This window comes from Bombyx mandarina, chromosome 24 (genome assembly GCF_030267445.1).
Source record: "Bombyx mandarina strain Sakado chromosome 24, ASM3026744v2".
Taxonomy (NCBI): domain Eukaryota; kingdom Metazoa; phylum Arthropoda; class Insecta; order Lepidoptera; family Bombycidae; genus Bombyx; species Bombyx mandarina.
The window spans coordinates 4,927,166-4,941,353 of NC_143230.1; the positions used below are offsets into that span (position 1 = coordinate 4,927,166).

At 38.9% G+C, this 14,188-nt stretch overlaps 2 protein-coding genes across 2 annotated transcripts in view; both read left to right on the forward strand.

The window, feature by feature from the left end:
* The first annotated feature begins 4,622 nt into the window (after positions 1 to 4,622).
* Positions 4,623 to 7,069, forward strand: LOC114246707 (uncharacterized). The gene is made up of 3 exons (XM_028179383.2): positions 4,623 to 4,746; positions 4,933 to 5,828; positions 6,136 to 7,069. The coding sequence occupies exons 2-3, from the start codon at positions 4,933 to 4,935 to the stop codon at positions 6,233 to 6,235; spliced, it is 996 nt and encodes a 331-aa protein (XP_028035184.2). The 5' UTR covers positions 4,623 to 4,746; the 3' UTR covers positions 6,236 to 7,069.
* A 2,618-nt stretch (positions 7,070 to 9,687) lies between these two features.
* Cbl (E3 ubiquitin-protein ligase CBL) overlaps positions 9,688 to 14,188 on the forward strand; it is a 94,229-nt gene continuing 89,728 nt past the window's right edge. Inside the window, exon 1 of the mRNA XM_089738179.1 lies at positions 9,688 to 10,447. Coding sequence (XP_089594305.1) covers positions 9,906 to 10,447 — 542 coding nt within the window. The 5' untranslated portion in view covers positions 9,688 to 9,905. The remainder of the gene's footprint in view (positions 10,448 to 14,188) is intronic.

Consider the following 14,188-nt stretch of genomic DNA (forward strand, 5'->3'; position numbering starts at 1 on the left):
CAAATGAGAAAACTATTGATTATTTGAATTTGAATTGAATTTGAGTGACATTAAAGAAATTTACCCACGATAATGTTAACTTCGAATACGTGTCTCCGTGAGGTTCAATTAAAAAACGTTGCGTCAAAAACGCTCAAAGACAAATTCATTAAATGGCACGTCCACATTAACGCTAACGTATTTCTAAAATCTGTTCTTCAAGATACGCGTGGGTGTCACCTAAAAAGGTCGCCCCTTGTGTTTGTCTCGGATTCTTTACATGTCTTAAACGACGCTTAATTGTACGATGCAAATTAAACTTATGATTTAATTAAACATGACCGAAAATTTGATTGACAGTAGGAGAGCCTCCTAACGAATCGTGTTTTGATACATCCGAACAATATTTTTTTTAGACACGGACCAGCCATTGAAATGTTTAGCTAGCGTCCACTCAAATCCTCACTAAAGCCGCTTATTGTCTACATTTTACTCCACTTTACTCCACGCCTAATTTGGAAGCTTTTAGGAGCTTAGAACATGAAAATATGTTTCCTAAAAACAATGGTGCCAGATTTTTATTTGTCTTTGCTGCCTACGTAAGATGTATTTAGGTGTACATATGTACATTATCTTTTATATATATATGTCTATAGATTTCTTAATAACTTGCCTTTTGGTACATAATATTAAAATCACTGCCACCAGCGCCATCTATCTGGCGTTAACATAACTATATCCGTCGTAGTGGTCATATCGCCCTTTAAACATACCATTCCCGATCCTGCGGACAGAATGGAAAGCAGTCTACGTCGCCCGAAACACGTCATCTCGGATCCTCCCGATCCACTAACGGTGCTTTTAGGAAACTCAAGCACCGGTCACCGTTCTCGTCGAACCCATCGCTTGCGACGAAGGGTTCGACGAGTAAATTAACTCTCAGACACAGCCCACTGAGTTTCTCGCCGGATCTTCTCAGTGGGTCGCGTTTCCGATCCGGTGGTAGATTCTGCGAAGCACGACTCTTGCTAGGGTTCGTGTTAGCAACGTCGTCAGGTTTGAGCCCCGTGAGCTCACCTACTAGTTAAGGTTCCGCTGAAATAGCCTCTCAAGGCTATCAGCTTAGGTAGGAGAAAAAAAAAAACATACATACACACATATTTTCTTTTACCTAAAGATACTCGTAATACTTAATTACTTAACTAAATTATAATAACGACAATGAGTTCGAAATTAATCCATATAAGTATTTAATTATGTCGCCCTTAATCTAAGAAAACCTGAGTCTCAACTTGAAGTCAAATACAATTATTGTTACTAAAAATTCACCTTACCACTAGTAAATGCTAACTGACGACCATGTATGCTGCCTATAATATTCCAAAAACAGTGGTACCCATTCCCCAACGAATCCTTTAATTGTCTTCACGATAATCACAGAATTAGAATAGCTGATGCAGTCCATAAATCAAAATCAATTGAAAACATTCAGTTTTATTCGGAACATGTATTCTTCGAACCAAATACAGCAGCCGCTGCGAGTTTGCAAACTTAATTAAATCAACGCTACGCAGAATCGATTGCGATAGAGACGCAACCGCGTGTTTTTTAATGATTCCATACCGTAGAAATAAACTCAATTTTGTATGGAGTCGGAACGTTTGCCTACGTTTGCTGCTAGGGGCGCTGTTCAACTGCATACAAATTTGAGTTAACTTTTACGCTATCGAGAACATTAAAAAACTCGCACTAAGCACACTGGTCGCCCAGTACACACTTGGCGACGCACCGTGGAAATTGAGATGAGGAGTGCCGGCCTGACCTGGAGCGATGATATGAATGAAGACTCAGATAGGATGAAGTGGAACTTGTCAGGGCCTACGTACCAGAGGGGTACTTTTTTTTTTCGGACCGGGGGCCGAACCTCCTGCGAGGTCCCCGTGCCTAGGGGGCGCGCGGGCTATGTGGGACTTGACGCTCTGCAAGGTGTTGGGAGCAAACCGCGAGCCCAAGGAATTTTAGGGCCCGCCCACTAAACGACTCCCCTGCACTCTTCGCCTAAGCGTCCAATCCCCTCCGAGGTCAGAACCCGGATGAGGTAGGGGGGTTACTGCGGTCAACACTGCAACCAGACAGCGCGGCTCACCCCAGGGACGCCCAGCCGACGGAGCTTTCGAGGCGAATTAAAGGCTCTGAAACGTCGGCCGTCTCGGTACGGCAGCCCGTCAGGCCGCCCAGACGGTGGGTGCCGCTGGTGTCCCGGAATACCCCGCTGGACCAGAACCAGCCTGCCGGGTCGGGACGCGATACACCGCCAACCGGTTGCTCTTTCGTATCTCCTTGGCAGCGCGCTAGAGTGCTGGTAGCGCGCCGCGCGGCCTCTACCCCCTCAGGTCGCCCCTTGACATTCACTGGGGGAAGCCGCCATCTACAGGGGACGGGACGTACAGACGTATTCCCTCCTCCGGCCCCCGGCTCGACGGCGACGGATCGGTGCGGAAAGGGAAGAGTTCTCCCTCTTTCGTTCCGCCGCCTCCTTCTGCAAGATGGTGGACTCGCAGAAGTCGAGCATCGCTTTCAGGACTCGTCGCTGCCGAGCATCGTAGCCACGACCGCACGCGCGACCGCGGCGCGTTGCTCGTCGAATCCAGAGCAACGCGCCAATGTGTGTTCCGTATCTTCCTCGTCGCGGTCTGCGCAATGGTGGTGCGCCGTCGGTTCCCTTCCGGCTATCTTGAATAGGTACCGGCCAAAACACCCATGGCCGGTCGACATCTGGGTAAGCCGGAAGGTGAGAAGACGTCCGCGGTCGCGTCCCACCCAGTGTCGCGGCCCACCCAGTGCCAGCGGGGTACCCTAAAACTACAACAACAATTACATCAATACGAGTTCCCTTGAGTGCATCCAGTGGTTATAAATCCATGTGACATCTTTGACCCGCCTAATTAGAAAACTAACCAACTCGCTCAAAGTGGTAGTCAAACTTCTTTTAACCCACATCTAATTCGCTTAAGGCATAATCGATTTTACGGATGACTGAGAAAATATTAAACTACTATGTCGCTTTCTTGAAATACCTCTGCAACAATTCGGGTAGCACTGGAATTTACTTGTTATTCAAACAATAATAAATAACTCATTATGAACGAGGTTACGCGTTAAAGAACCAATCGTGTTTGTAACGGATATAATAATCATTAAAAACATACAAACTCACGTAAATTTATTGGTAATTTGTTAGGTATTTTGCTTTTTTTTATTGGTTAGATGGGTGAACGAGCTCACAGCCCACCTTAAGTGGTTACTTAAACCCATAGACATCTGTAACGTAGATTCGGCCCCCACCTTGATATATAAGTTCTAGTCTCAAGTATAGTTACAACGGCTGCCCCACCCTTCAAACCGAAACGCATTAGAAGTGACAGAAATAGGTAGGGTGGTGGTACCTATCCGCGCGGACTCACAATAGGTCCTACTACCAGTAATTCCGCAAATTATAATTTTGCGGGTTTGATTTTTATTACACGATGTTATTCCTTCACCGTGGAAGTCAATCGTGAACATTTGTTAAGGTATTTCATTAGAAAAATTGGTACCCGCCTGAGATTCGAACACCGGTGCATCGCTCAACACGTATGCACTGGACGTCTTATTCTTTAGGCCACGACGATATCGCTAGTGGTTCATAATCAAAATTGATTTTACGGTTTAATCTTGTGATTTTTCCTTTTAATGTCATTATAATGCATTTCAAATACTGTACAGTTTTCAAGGTCGTGAAACAATATTGTGTTTGTTTCAGCCCACTGAGTTTCTCGCCGGATCTTCTCAGTCGGTGGCGTTTCCGATCCGGTGGTAGATTCTGCGAAACACTGCTCTTGCTAGGGCCAGTATTAGCGACACTCCGGTTTGAGCCCCGTGAGCTCACCTACATTTTAGGGCGAAGCTGAAATTATAGCATCTCAAGGCTATCAGCATGGTAGGAAAAAAAAGTGTTTGTTATTCGTTGCCATTTAAATATAGTGCTAAATACAATCTCATGTTTTCTTGTCTTACTTGACTTGACTTACCGACCGGTGTCTAAAGCAGTAGTAATAAGTAACATACAAGCGTGTTTCCCGAGCGCTAAGACATGTCCTTCTTCAAACGAGGCATGTGGAGAGTACTTAAGGGTAGGCTGCGGCTTGGCTCTGCCCCTGGCATTGCTGAAGTCCATGGGCGACGGTAACCACTCACCGTCAGGTCGGCCGTGTGGTCGCATGCCTATACGCCAATAAAAGGAGGTCATTCCAAAGCCGGATGGTAGGTGGCAAAAAAGACCTCTGGAAACACACTGTGGATGAACGCAGTGGCTCTAGGTAATATGGATGAACTCTACTCTGGTAGCGGGCGGTGCGATGACAAAAACGAGATGATAGAATCATCTCAAACAAATCTTCAGAGCACTCCCCATGGAACATACGATACAAAATATGCTAATAAAGTTGTTAACAATCTTAAATACATAACTTTTGCATAACAAAGTCCAAATATTCTTACTCTTCCTCATTATTATTACCAAAACATAATATAAACTGCGAGCTGTTTATTAAATAACACAAGTTGAGTTTACATGTCATATAAATACGTAGTCATTCGATAAGCAATATCACCCGAGTGTCAGTTGAAGTCTTGACTCCACACATTGTGCTAGTCTTTCCTTATTTAATTCAGTGTATTGAGAGCAATTTGAGGTCAATATAAATAAATAAATTGTTTAAAAATAAGGTATGTAATTTATTTTTAGTTCGCAGACAGTTAATGAGATATCAAATCGATTTGCAAATACGCAATATAAAAGGCTATCCGTGTTACTTAGAAATAAATAGCACTTTTGTTATAGCTTGAGCGTAACTATAAATTATACCGTACCTAGTATTATTAAATAATGATTACATTTAATCACATTTTTAGATGGATGGATGGACTTTGTTAATATTTTTTGTATGCCTTACGTCTATAACGGATTCAAGCCCGGTTATGACGAGGGAGAGTTTGATAAAGCAAATAAACACGCAACATTTCTGCGCGAATATACTCAAGATCAACAATTTTTACTATTCGCTGGCGGAGAGAAAGAATTTAAGCGGCATCCCGGCCGACATTAGCATCCACTGGAAGACGGGTAACATATTTTTCACGAAAATAAGCGAAGAAATGAAAATGAGCTTGCAGGTGTTACGCCCCAGCGGAGAATTCGAAACTATTAAAGTCGCCGGATTAGGTCAGTCAACTACAGTCGACAATTTAAATGACATTATTTATTTGGCCACTGATAATGGCGTGTATAAATACAAAGACGACGGCTCGATACAGCTTTACGCGGCTTTAGGAGAGGACGTAATGTACTTGGCTGTGTCGAATGACGGCGGAACTATGTACATAGCGACGTGGCCACAGAATCGCGTTCATAAACTGTCAAATGACGGACAAAAACAGGAAATTTTCGCGCCAATACCGAACGGCCATGGCTTGACAGTTGACACTAGAAACAATATTTATTTCGTTGCAACGAAAACTTCGTACATCCTCAAAAACGGAGAGAGCGTACCAATTAAAATCAAAGGCCTGCCGACGGATAAAATGACAGGAATTTACGTCAGTCGTTCAGATGAAGTTTACGCTATGGACGAAAATAGCAATCTGTACGTTTTGGAGCCAGAAAACGCTTCGGCCAGGCATTTGGGAACGTTTAGCGTGAACGGAGTGAATTCCTTTGCTATGGACGAGAGCGATAACATTTTGATCGGTGTCAAAAGCGCCATTTTGAAATACAAGGGCTACGAGAGGAATCCATGCCCGGAGCAAAAGTGATTTCTTTTTTCTTTTCTATTTTCTGTTACTAATTTTGTTTATGTCAAGAAAGGATGATGTTTATGTTTTAATGCACTGTCTTATTTGATCTTCTTTAGAGTTTCCATAATTTAAATTACGTTGAAAACGCTTGTTGAATACGCTTGCTTTAATTCCGTGATATATCACCACTAACTCTACAACTGAATCACATTTTATTTATGTAATAACTTTAATATCTTGTAGCTAAAGTATAACCTTTATAATTTATTCCTATTAAATTAAGCATAAAGGCAAAAGATAACTTTTATTTAATGTCCATAGAGTCAACAAAAAAGGTAAGCGTCACAGTCGTCGACGAAAAACAAAAAAACTGACAACTACATCTACTACAGAAGCTACTGAAGACTATGAGGAAGAATGATGAATGTGAAATGAAAAATGACAATAATTTTGATGCCAGTCTGCAAATTGATTTCAGCGCCATCTATGCAATAGTTTATGTACTTTATGAGTTTGATCCACTGACTTAGACCCAACGTAAAAATCAAAGCTTTAAAAAGGGACTGTAGTGCTCACTTTTTCTACTAGATGTCAGTTTATGCGAAACGAAGAGAAAAAATTGTGAATAAAAAATTCCAAAATGAAAGTTTTTATTCCATAGCTCAATCAAATGCGTATTTTCCTTTAATTATTTTATTTTGATTAAGTATGAGTGTGTGTCACAAAATCTGTGCTCAAATGAAGCTTTAGATAAATAAAACAAGTTATTATCAATTTGCTATTTGTCATCGCATAACATTCAATAGCTATGCAATCATCAAACTTCAAGGTAGTCGTGTTACTAACATAAAGCACTGAAAAAGGCTGCAAGTAACCCATTAACGAAAAAAACCCAATTCAGAAAAAACAAAATTTTCAAAACTATCTAAATCTTGAACAGTAAGCAACGCATACTCGCGAATGCTTTCGTTTTCAAAAAAGAACCAATTTAGGAGTGCACCGCAAATTGTTGACATCTATGGCTGACGGTTTCAGATTCAGCCCGTTGAGTTTCTCACCGGATCTTCTAAGCGGGTCGCGATTCCGATCCGGTAGTAGATTCATTCGCGAACCAGCTACTCTTGAGTTGTTAGGGCTCCCTTGGAGGCGCTCGGGTAGCTGTTAGTAAATCTCGCCCCTTCTGGCTGAGCCCTTGCTCGCGCACTTGTCCTTGTTAAACTGGAAAGGCCTCCGGGCCACCAGTAAACGATGAATCATAAAAAAAAAGGTTTCAGATTTTAAATCAGGTGAACATGCAAGCAATTCGTAAATTTTTCAATAAACTTTCCATTCAATTTTGTGACATGATATAGGCAAAAAGAAAATAAATATAATTTATTTTTTGTCAATTATTAAGGAATTGGCCTATGTCTCAGTGTTAAAAAAACTCAAATTTATTTGTGTTGCCTGGGTTTTAGTTTAAATTTATTTTTAGATTAATGAACAAATCCTCAAATCATGAATATAGTTTGTAAAATTAAACATGAATATTTAAAATAAGAGAGAGCAAATTCACCGTCTCAAAGATTTCACACATGTTGAATCATAAAGGAGAGCACTATTTTTTCAAATAATTCAAAATAGTGTGCGTTTTTTTTCTAAATATACAACACATAAATTGATACTGAAGTTTTTATTTTTAGTCTGACAACATATGACCTTCACTCTTTTATTTATCTTCCTCTCTCTCATTCAAACGATTCATTCATTCGAGATTCATTGGGTGTTATGCAGTAATGTTACAAGCATAACAATTTTACAATATTACAGTGAACATTGTCCATCAAATAATTATAAATTCCCCATTTTTTTCTTTATGAAAATATCTTAGGTAATATTATTGTAAAAATGGATAAAACATAAATCTCAAAAAGCGACACTAAAAAGATTCAAACATATACAACTATAGGATTCAGCTTTCGAGAAAATGAGACATTTTTTTTGTTTTTTTTTTTTATTTTATCCTACCTTAGCTGATAGCCTTAGAGGCTATTTCAGCGTAACCGTGGCTAGTAGGTGAGCTCACGGGGCTCAAACCTGATGACGATGCTAACACGAACCCTAGCAAGAGTCGTGCTTCGCAGAATCTACCACCGGATCGGAAACGCGACCCACTGAGAAGATCCGGCGAGAAACTCAGTGGGCTGTGCCTGAGAGTTAATTTACTCGTCGAGCCCTTCGTCGCAAGTGACGGGTTCGACAAGAACGGTGACCGGTGCTTGAAGTAACTAAAAGCACCGTTAGTAGGTCGGGAGGATCCGAGATGACGTGTTTTGGGCGACGTCGACTGCTTTCCATTCTGTCTGCAGGATCGGGAATGTAGTTACCGGCGGCCACGATGAGAGGGTTCTCGTGTCATGCCGCTTTATCGAAGTGGCGCATCGACGCCGACTGAAGATACTTACTGATGGACTAAGTCCAGGTCGTCATGGAGGTCGACGTTCCTGACGAACCACGGGGCTCCGACGGTTATCCTGCAAAAACGGGATTGAATAATTTGGAAGGATTTTAAGTGAGTGCGGGCCGCGTGAGCGAACACTACACTTGTATATGTCATGACGGGGCGTATGCAAGTTTTGTAGAGTGTCACCTTATTTCTAAGGGACATTTTACTTCGTCTGCATATCATCGGGTAGAGACGTCCTAGAATGAAGGCGGCACGGTCGCGTACCGTCTTGATGTGAGGGCGGAATGTCATACTACTGTCGAGGGTGACGCCTAAATATTTGACCTTCGGGGCCCACGGTATGGGCTGGTCGAACATCGTGATTGGGCGAACGGCGGAGGCAGAGGTGTCGACGCGCCTAGACGGGAGAGGGATGCTCAACGTGGCGTTCGGAGGGCGGCCCCTTCTGAAGAGCACCGCTGTGCTTTTCGTGGGGTTGATGTCGATGCGCCACTTCCGGAACCACTGTCCCATGGTGGTAGCTGCGGTCTGAAGTCATCGATGAAGCAACGCCTTCTTCCTACACGAGTAGTAGATGGCGGTGTCATCAGTGAAGAGCGCCAGATGGGTCTCCGGAGACCGGGGTATATCATTGATATACAAACTGAATAGTAACGGGGAGAGGGCGGAGCCTTGCGGGACTCCGGCTGTGACGTGACGGGGGCGGGAACGAGTTCCCTCGACTCGATATCGGAACGAACGGTTCGACAAGTAGTCTCGTATGACGAGGAGAAAATGAGATAAGAGATGCTTTTAAAGATTTTTTGTATGTTATACTTTTGTGTGAATACATTTTTTTTTTACAAAATATTTGTTTTGCATTGAAGTCTAAACAACTTTCTTGAAATAAAAGTATCTAAAAAAAGGTGCATGTACTTATGTACGCGCGTAAGAAGTTATACTTTATTTTTATTAAATTTATTTCTTTTATTTTATTTAAATTTTAATCAATTTGAAAACAATCGATTAAACAACATCCTCAAACACGTATATTGGAGATCCCTTTTCTTGACATCGTATAAATTCGGTAATTCTCGGTACAGTTCGGAAAGTTCACCTGCGGCTATATTCAGACTTGCCAAGTTACGTCGGTCGTATTATAATGAGCGATTTAGTGGGCAGCTTCATTTCTGTTAATTTTGTGTCACGGTGCGCGCGCATCGTAAAATTTCACTCTCATCAATTTTTCATAACGCGCCTAAAGAAGTATAACTTCAAAAATCTGTGAAATAAAAGCTGACACCATTAATGATCACTAATTTGATTTATCAAATTGATTAAAATCAATTAAAGTTAGAGGTAAATATTTCTCCTCGGTTCTGAGATTTGAACCTAATATTAACGGCTAATTCCAACAGGGAGAATGGTAGCTTTTAAGTCGGTAACCCTGTACGAAAATTGTCAAGTTGTCAAACGCGTCGGTAATGTGTCAGTGAGCGATTGCTGTATGTATAGTGCTGTTATAAGTGTCGTAAATGTTGTACTGCTATGTCATAATGAGAAAACGCATGCCCGACTTCATTATTATAAAGTGACGATAGTGTTTTAAATTAAGTTTCTTTTTAAAAAACAGTGTTTTCATTTGTATGTCATCGGACCTTACAATATGGCGGCGGCTCGGCACAAATCACAACAGAAGAACATTTCTTCTATATTTTCGAAGTTACACGGTGCTTTCTCGGATGCCGTGTGTCCCACGAAGCTAGCGACGGACAAAAGGACACTGGACAAAACTTGGAAATTGATGGACAAAGTAGTAAAACTATGTCAGCATCACAAAATGAATTTAAAAAATAGCCCGCCGTTTATTCTAGATATTTTGCCTGATACATATCAGAGGTTACGCATTATATATTCGAAATACGAGGACAACATGCAAGCGTTGAATAGTAACGAACATTTTAATATATTTATAATTAATTTGATAAGGAAATGCAAGCAGGCTATTAAGTTGTTTAAAGAAGGGAAGGAGAAAATGTTCGAAGAAAATTCGCATTTTAGAAGGAATCTGACGAAGCTCAGTTTAGTTTTTAGTCACATGTTGAGTGAACTGAAGGCTATGTTCCCGAACGGTACCTTCGCCGGCGACCAGTTCAGGATCACGAAGAGTGACGCCGCTGACTTCTGGAGGACGAACTTCGGAAACAGGTTAGCTAAAGACATTTTATTCACAACTCTTTATGTTCTTCTGCATTAAATTTTCTAATAAAATAAATTAGCGCTTAATGTACTCTCCACTAGAATTTTTTTTACAAAATTAAATCACCTTACTAAAATCTAAGAAAATTAAGTTTATAGTAAACAAGTAAAAGAGACACAGTTTAATGTTAGCAGGAAACTTTAAAAAGGAAAATATATTATTTCATATTCATTTATGGATATAAATTCCAACTAATTAAACAAAATTTTCAATAAACATTACATTTTTTTATTTAATAATCAAATAAAGTTATCTAAATATTTGTCATAAAAATCATATACAATGTTTTCAATCTATAATTATCTCTAGTGTTATGAGTGCTGAAAACCTTCACACGTATGACGAATTAATTCATTTATCAAAATATCTTTGCTGCTTCTGACCTGGTAATGGATCGTTTCCCCTTAGGTAGCCATGATTACTAATAATTACTAAAGTACAAAGTGGCCAACTTTACTTGGTTCTTTTGCCAATGTGAGTACTGAGCCCATATACTTAAATTCAGGCTAAGAAATAGGCATAAATTATATTGAAAGCCAAGTCAGTCGATTCTTCAATCTTGACCGGCCATGTGACTTTACTATGGTGTAGTAAGGAAAGTAGTTGCCTTGCATTTCAAATATAACATTATGTACACATTTCACTTATTATCTATACATTAATCAATATTTGATGATGGTTTGGTCTCAACACGACAAAATATTTACTTCTGTCACTGTAATTTATTATTAAGTAAAATTGTTTAGCAGTTCCCTTGACATATTCCAATTGAAATTTACTGTAAATATTTTTGATCACTGTATACTGATTACTAAACCAACCCATTTGACTAAGATTTATTATGTTTAATAATGTAAAAAAATCAGACAGTCATCTGTCAGAAATCGACTATAATGTTATACAGTAATTTAAAAAAATATGATTTTTCTTCAAAATTAACTTGTGATTGCTATGTTCTGATCAATTTTAAAGTAGAGCTTACAGGAGAATAATGATACTGAGTAATTGTTCAGATAACTAGAGATAGATAGGATTTCTTACTACCTACACTTGCTTACTCGGTGTATTCTCTGGAAAAAAAAATTTATAAATAAATAAAGTGTGTGGGTACTCTCAATTGAATCGAATTTATACAATAAACTAAAAACTCTTAAAATCTCTAGCACCTAAACATATATTGCATGTAGTTCTCAATATTTAAAAATTACTATCAGAAATGACAATACAAAATTACAATACAATACAAAATAACAAAAAAAGTTGTGTTTATATTTGAACAATAAAAGTTTATTTTGCTAAAATTGACTAATAATATTGTCAAGATTTTAGTAAAATTTAGCAAAATAATACTTTAATTCCAGAGGACCTGTAACATGATTTTCTCGAAACGAATCAGATAAAATACACCATATAATTACCTTTACATCTTATAATTTTTTCACTAGAAAGGAGCCATATTTTGCTTTTTTTTTAATTAAAGTAAAATAGTGAGTATCTAAACTAATTATTTAACCTAGAGACATACTGCGAAATATCAAATTGTTTTTGATATGAACAATACACACAATTATATAGTTTATAAGGAAAAGGATGAACAAAATTTACTTCAATGAAAGAACTAAAATTCATCTAAATGTCCCGTGATGCTCAGTACAAAAAAAACCTATGCTTTAACATTAATGTTTTTTTTGGAAAACAGTAGATGTAAGTAATGTTATCTTAACTATGACTAATCTTAAATATGAATATTAATGCATTTTATTTGCCCTATAGATGCTTTCATAAAAATCCCTTATATTTAATTTGAATAATGAAGAAATTCACATTTAGGTTCAATGAAATATTTTTTTTTTTGGCCATATGTTATTATCTACTGATCTCTTCACACTGTGTTGTATTTTCGTGGAAGTAATTGAGTGAAGTATTCATATTATTATGTTGGTTCAGTATCATGTAGCATCCATTAGCAGTATGTATGCACAGTTCTTGAGTTACAGTGTACTAATATTTTAAATGTGGCAATTATTTTGATGGCGCTCAATTATATTGTTTTATTATTATCTATTAATATGAACTGGTAATCTGTTAATAGGCTTCCTAACCGAAGATTGTAGCCGCCGACTTCTAGACCTGAGGTTTAACTAACAATAGGTAGGTAGGTAATTTAGGGCAATGCTCAGAGGATTTTGACACCAATAATACGTGTAACAAATCAAAATCAAATCAAATCAAAATCAATTTTCCTGAAGATCATCGAAATCGGTCCAGAAGTTTCCGATTATCTAGGCAAAATAAGTGCTCACACTGACTTTTATACATATTACATTTATACCGAAGATATTGTGGGTAGTATCTACATAACGTGTTCGCGGACGAGTCTAACTTTGAAGTAATAATATCGTGTAATCGTTGTCAGCAAATGGCGCATTAACGCAGGTGTAGTGCTTCTTAATAAAATGGGAGGGCGTTATCGTGTCAATATTTTTATTTATTTCGATGGATATGAAAACGTTAATAAATTAAGAAATTTATCTCTGAACGAGCGATGGACTGGACGTAAACCATTTCTCGTATTCCACATGAAATTAGCTTACAGCACACCGAAAGACTACTTCGAATGCTAAAAATACAAACTAAATCATAGGCTTTATATAAGCCATTCCGTTCAGTACCGTTTTCGTGCTTGTGGCCTCGATAGAACTTTCTAGAATTAATATGACATTTGTAAGGAAGCAATAGAAATTATATATCGCATACTTCATAAGTTCCATGTCGGGACTAAAACAGGAATAGTCATTTTAAGTGTTTTCGGACCAAGTTGTCAGCCACGTTCCAATTTTTTAAAGCCATACTAGGCCAAAGGCCTTTCCGATGGTAAATGTATACTATCGCTCATAGAAACCCGGGATGCAATGCCAGGAGCACAGCCAAGTCGATCTCTACCGCTAAAGACCATCTCAAACTTTGTTTGAGGAAAGACATATCATATTCCTTTAGGAACACCGTGGAAGGGACTTCATTCCGAAGCTAAACAGTACGTAGCAAAAAAGACTTAAAATACGCTGATGGACACTGATTTCTTGGGGGGCGGTGCGATACCGTTTTTTTATTGCTTAGGTGGGTGGTCGATCTCACGGCCCACCTGATATTAAGTGGTCAACGGAGCCAATAGACATCTATAACATACAGTCTCGGTTTTTACAGTACAATGGCTGTCCCGCCTTTCAAACCGAAAGGCATTACTGCTTCACGGTACATACCCGTGCGCACTCACAAGACGTCCTATCACCAGCAATTACGCAAATTATAATTTTGCGGGTTTGATTTTTATTACACGACTAGCGACCCGCCCTCGCTTCGCTTCGGAAACATTAAAACACACATGAAACTAAAAAAAATAAAAAAAATAAAAAAATAAAAAAAGTAGCCTATGTTCATCAGGGACAATGTCGGCTTCTAATGGAAAAAGAATTTTTCAAATCGGTCCAGTAGTTTCGGAGCCTATTCGAAACAAACAAACAAACAAATCTTTCCTCTTTATAATATTTTATAAATTATAAATTATATTACACGATGTTATTCCTTCACCGTGGAAGTCAATCGTGAACATTTGTTTAGTACGTATTTCATTAGAAAATTTGGTACCCGCCTGCGTGTTTCGGACACCGTTGCTAGATACAAATGCACCG

Bases quoted from the DNA above. Each gene is read 5' to 3' on its own strand.
- LOC114246707 (XM_028179383.2), top strand. From the start codon at position 4,933: ATGGATGGATGGACTTTGTTAATATTTTTTGTATGCCTTACGTCTATA. The intron at 5,829-6,135 runs GTGATTTCTTTT...TAATGTCCATAG, and splicing joins AATCCATGCCCGGAGCAAAA to AGTCAACAAAAAAGGTAAGC.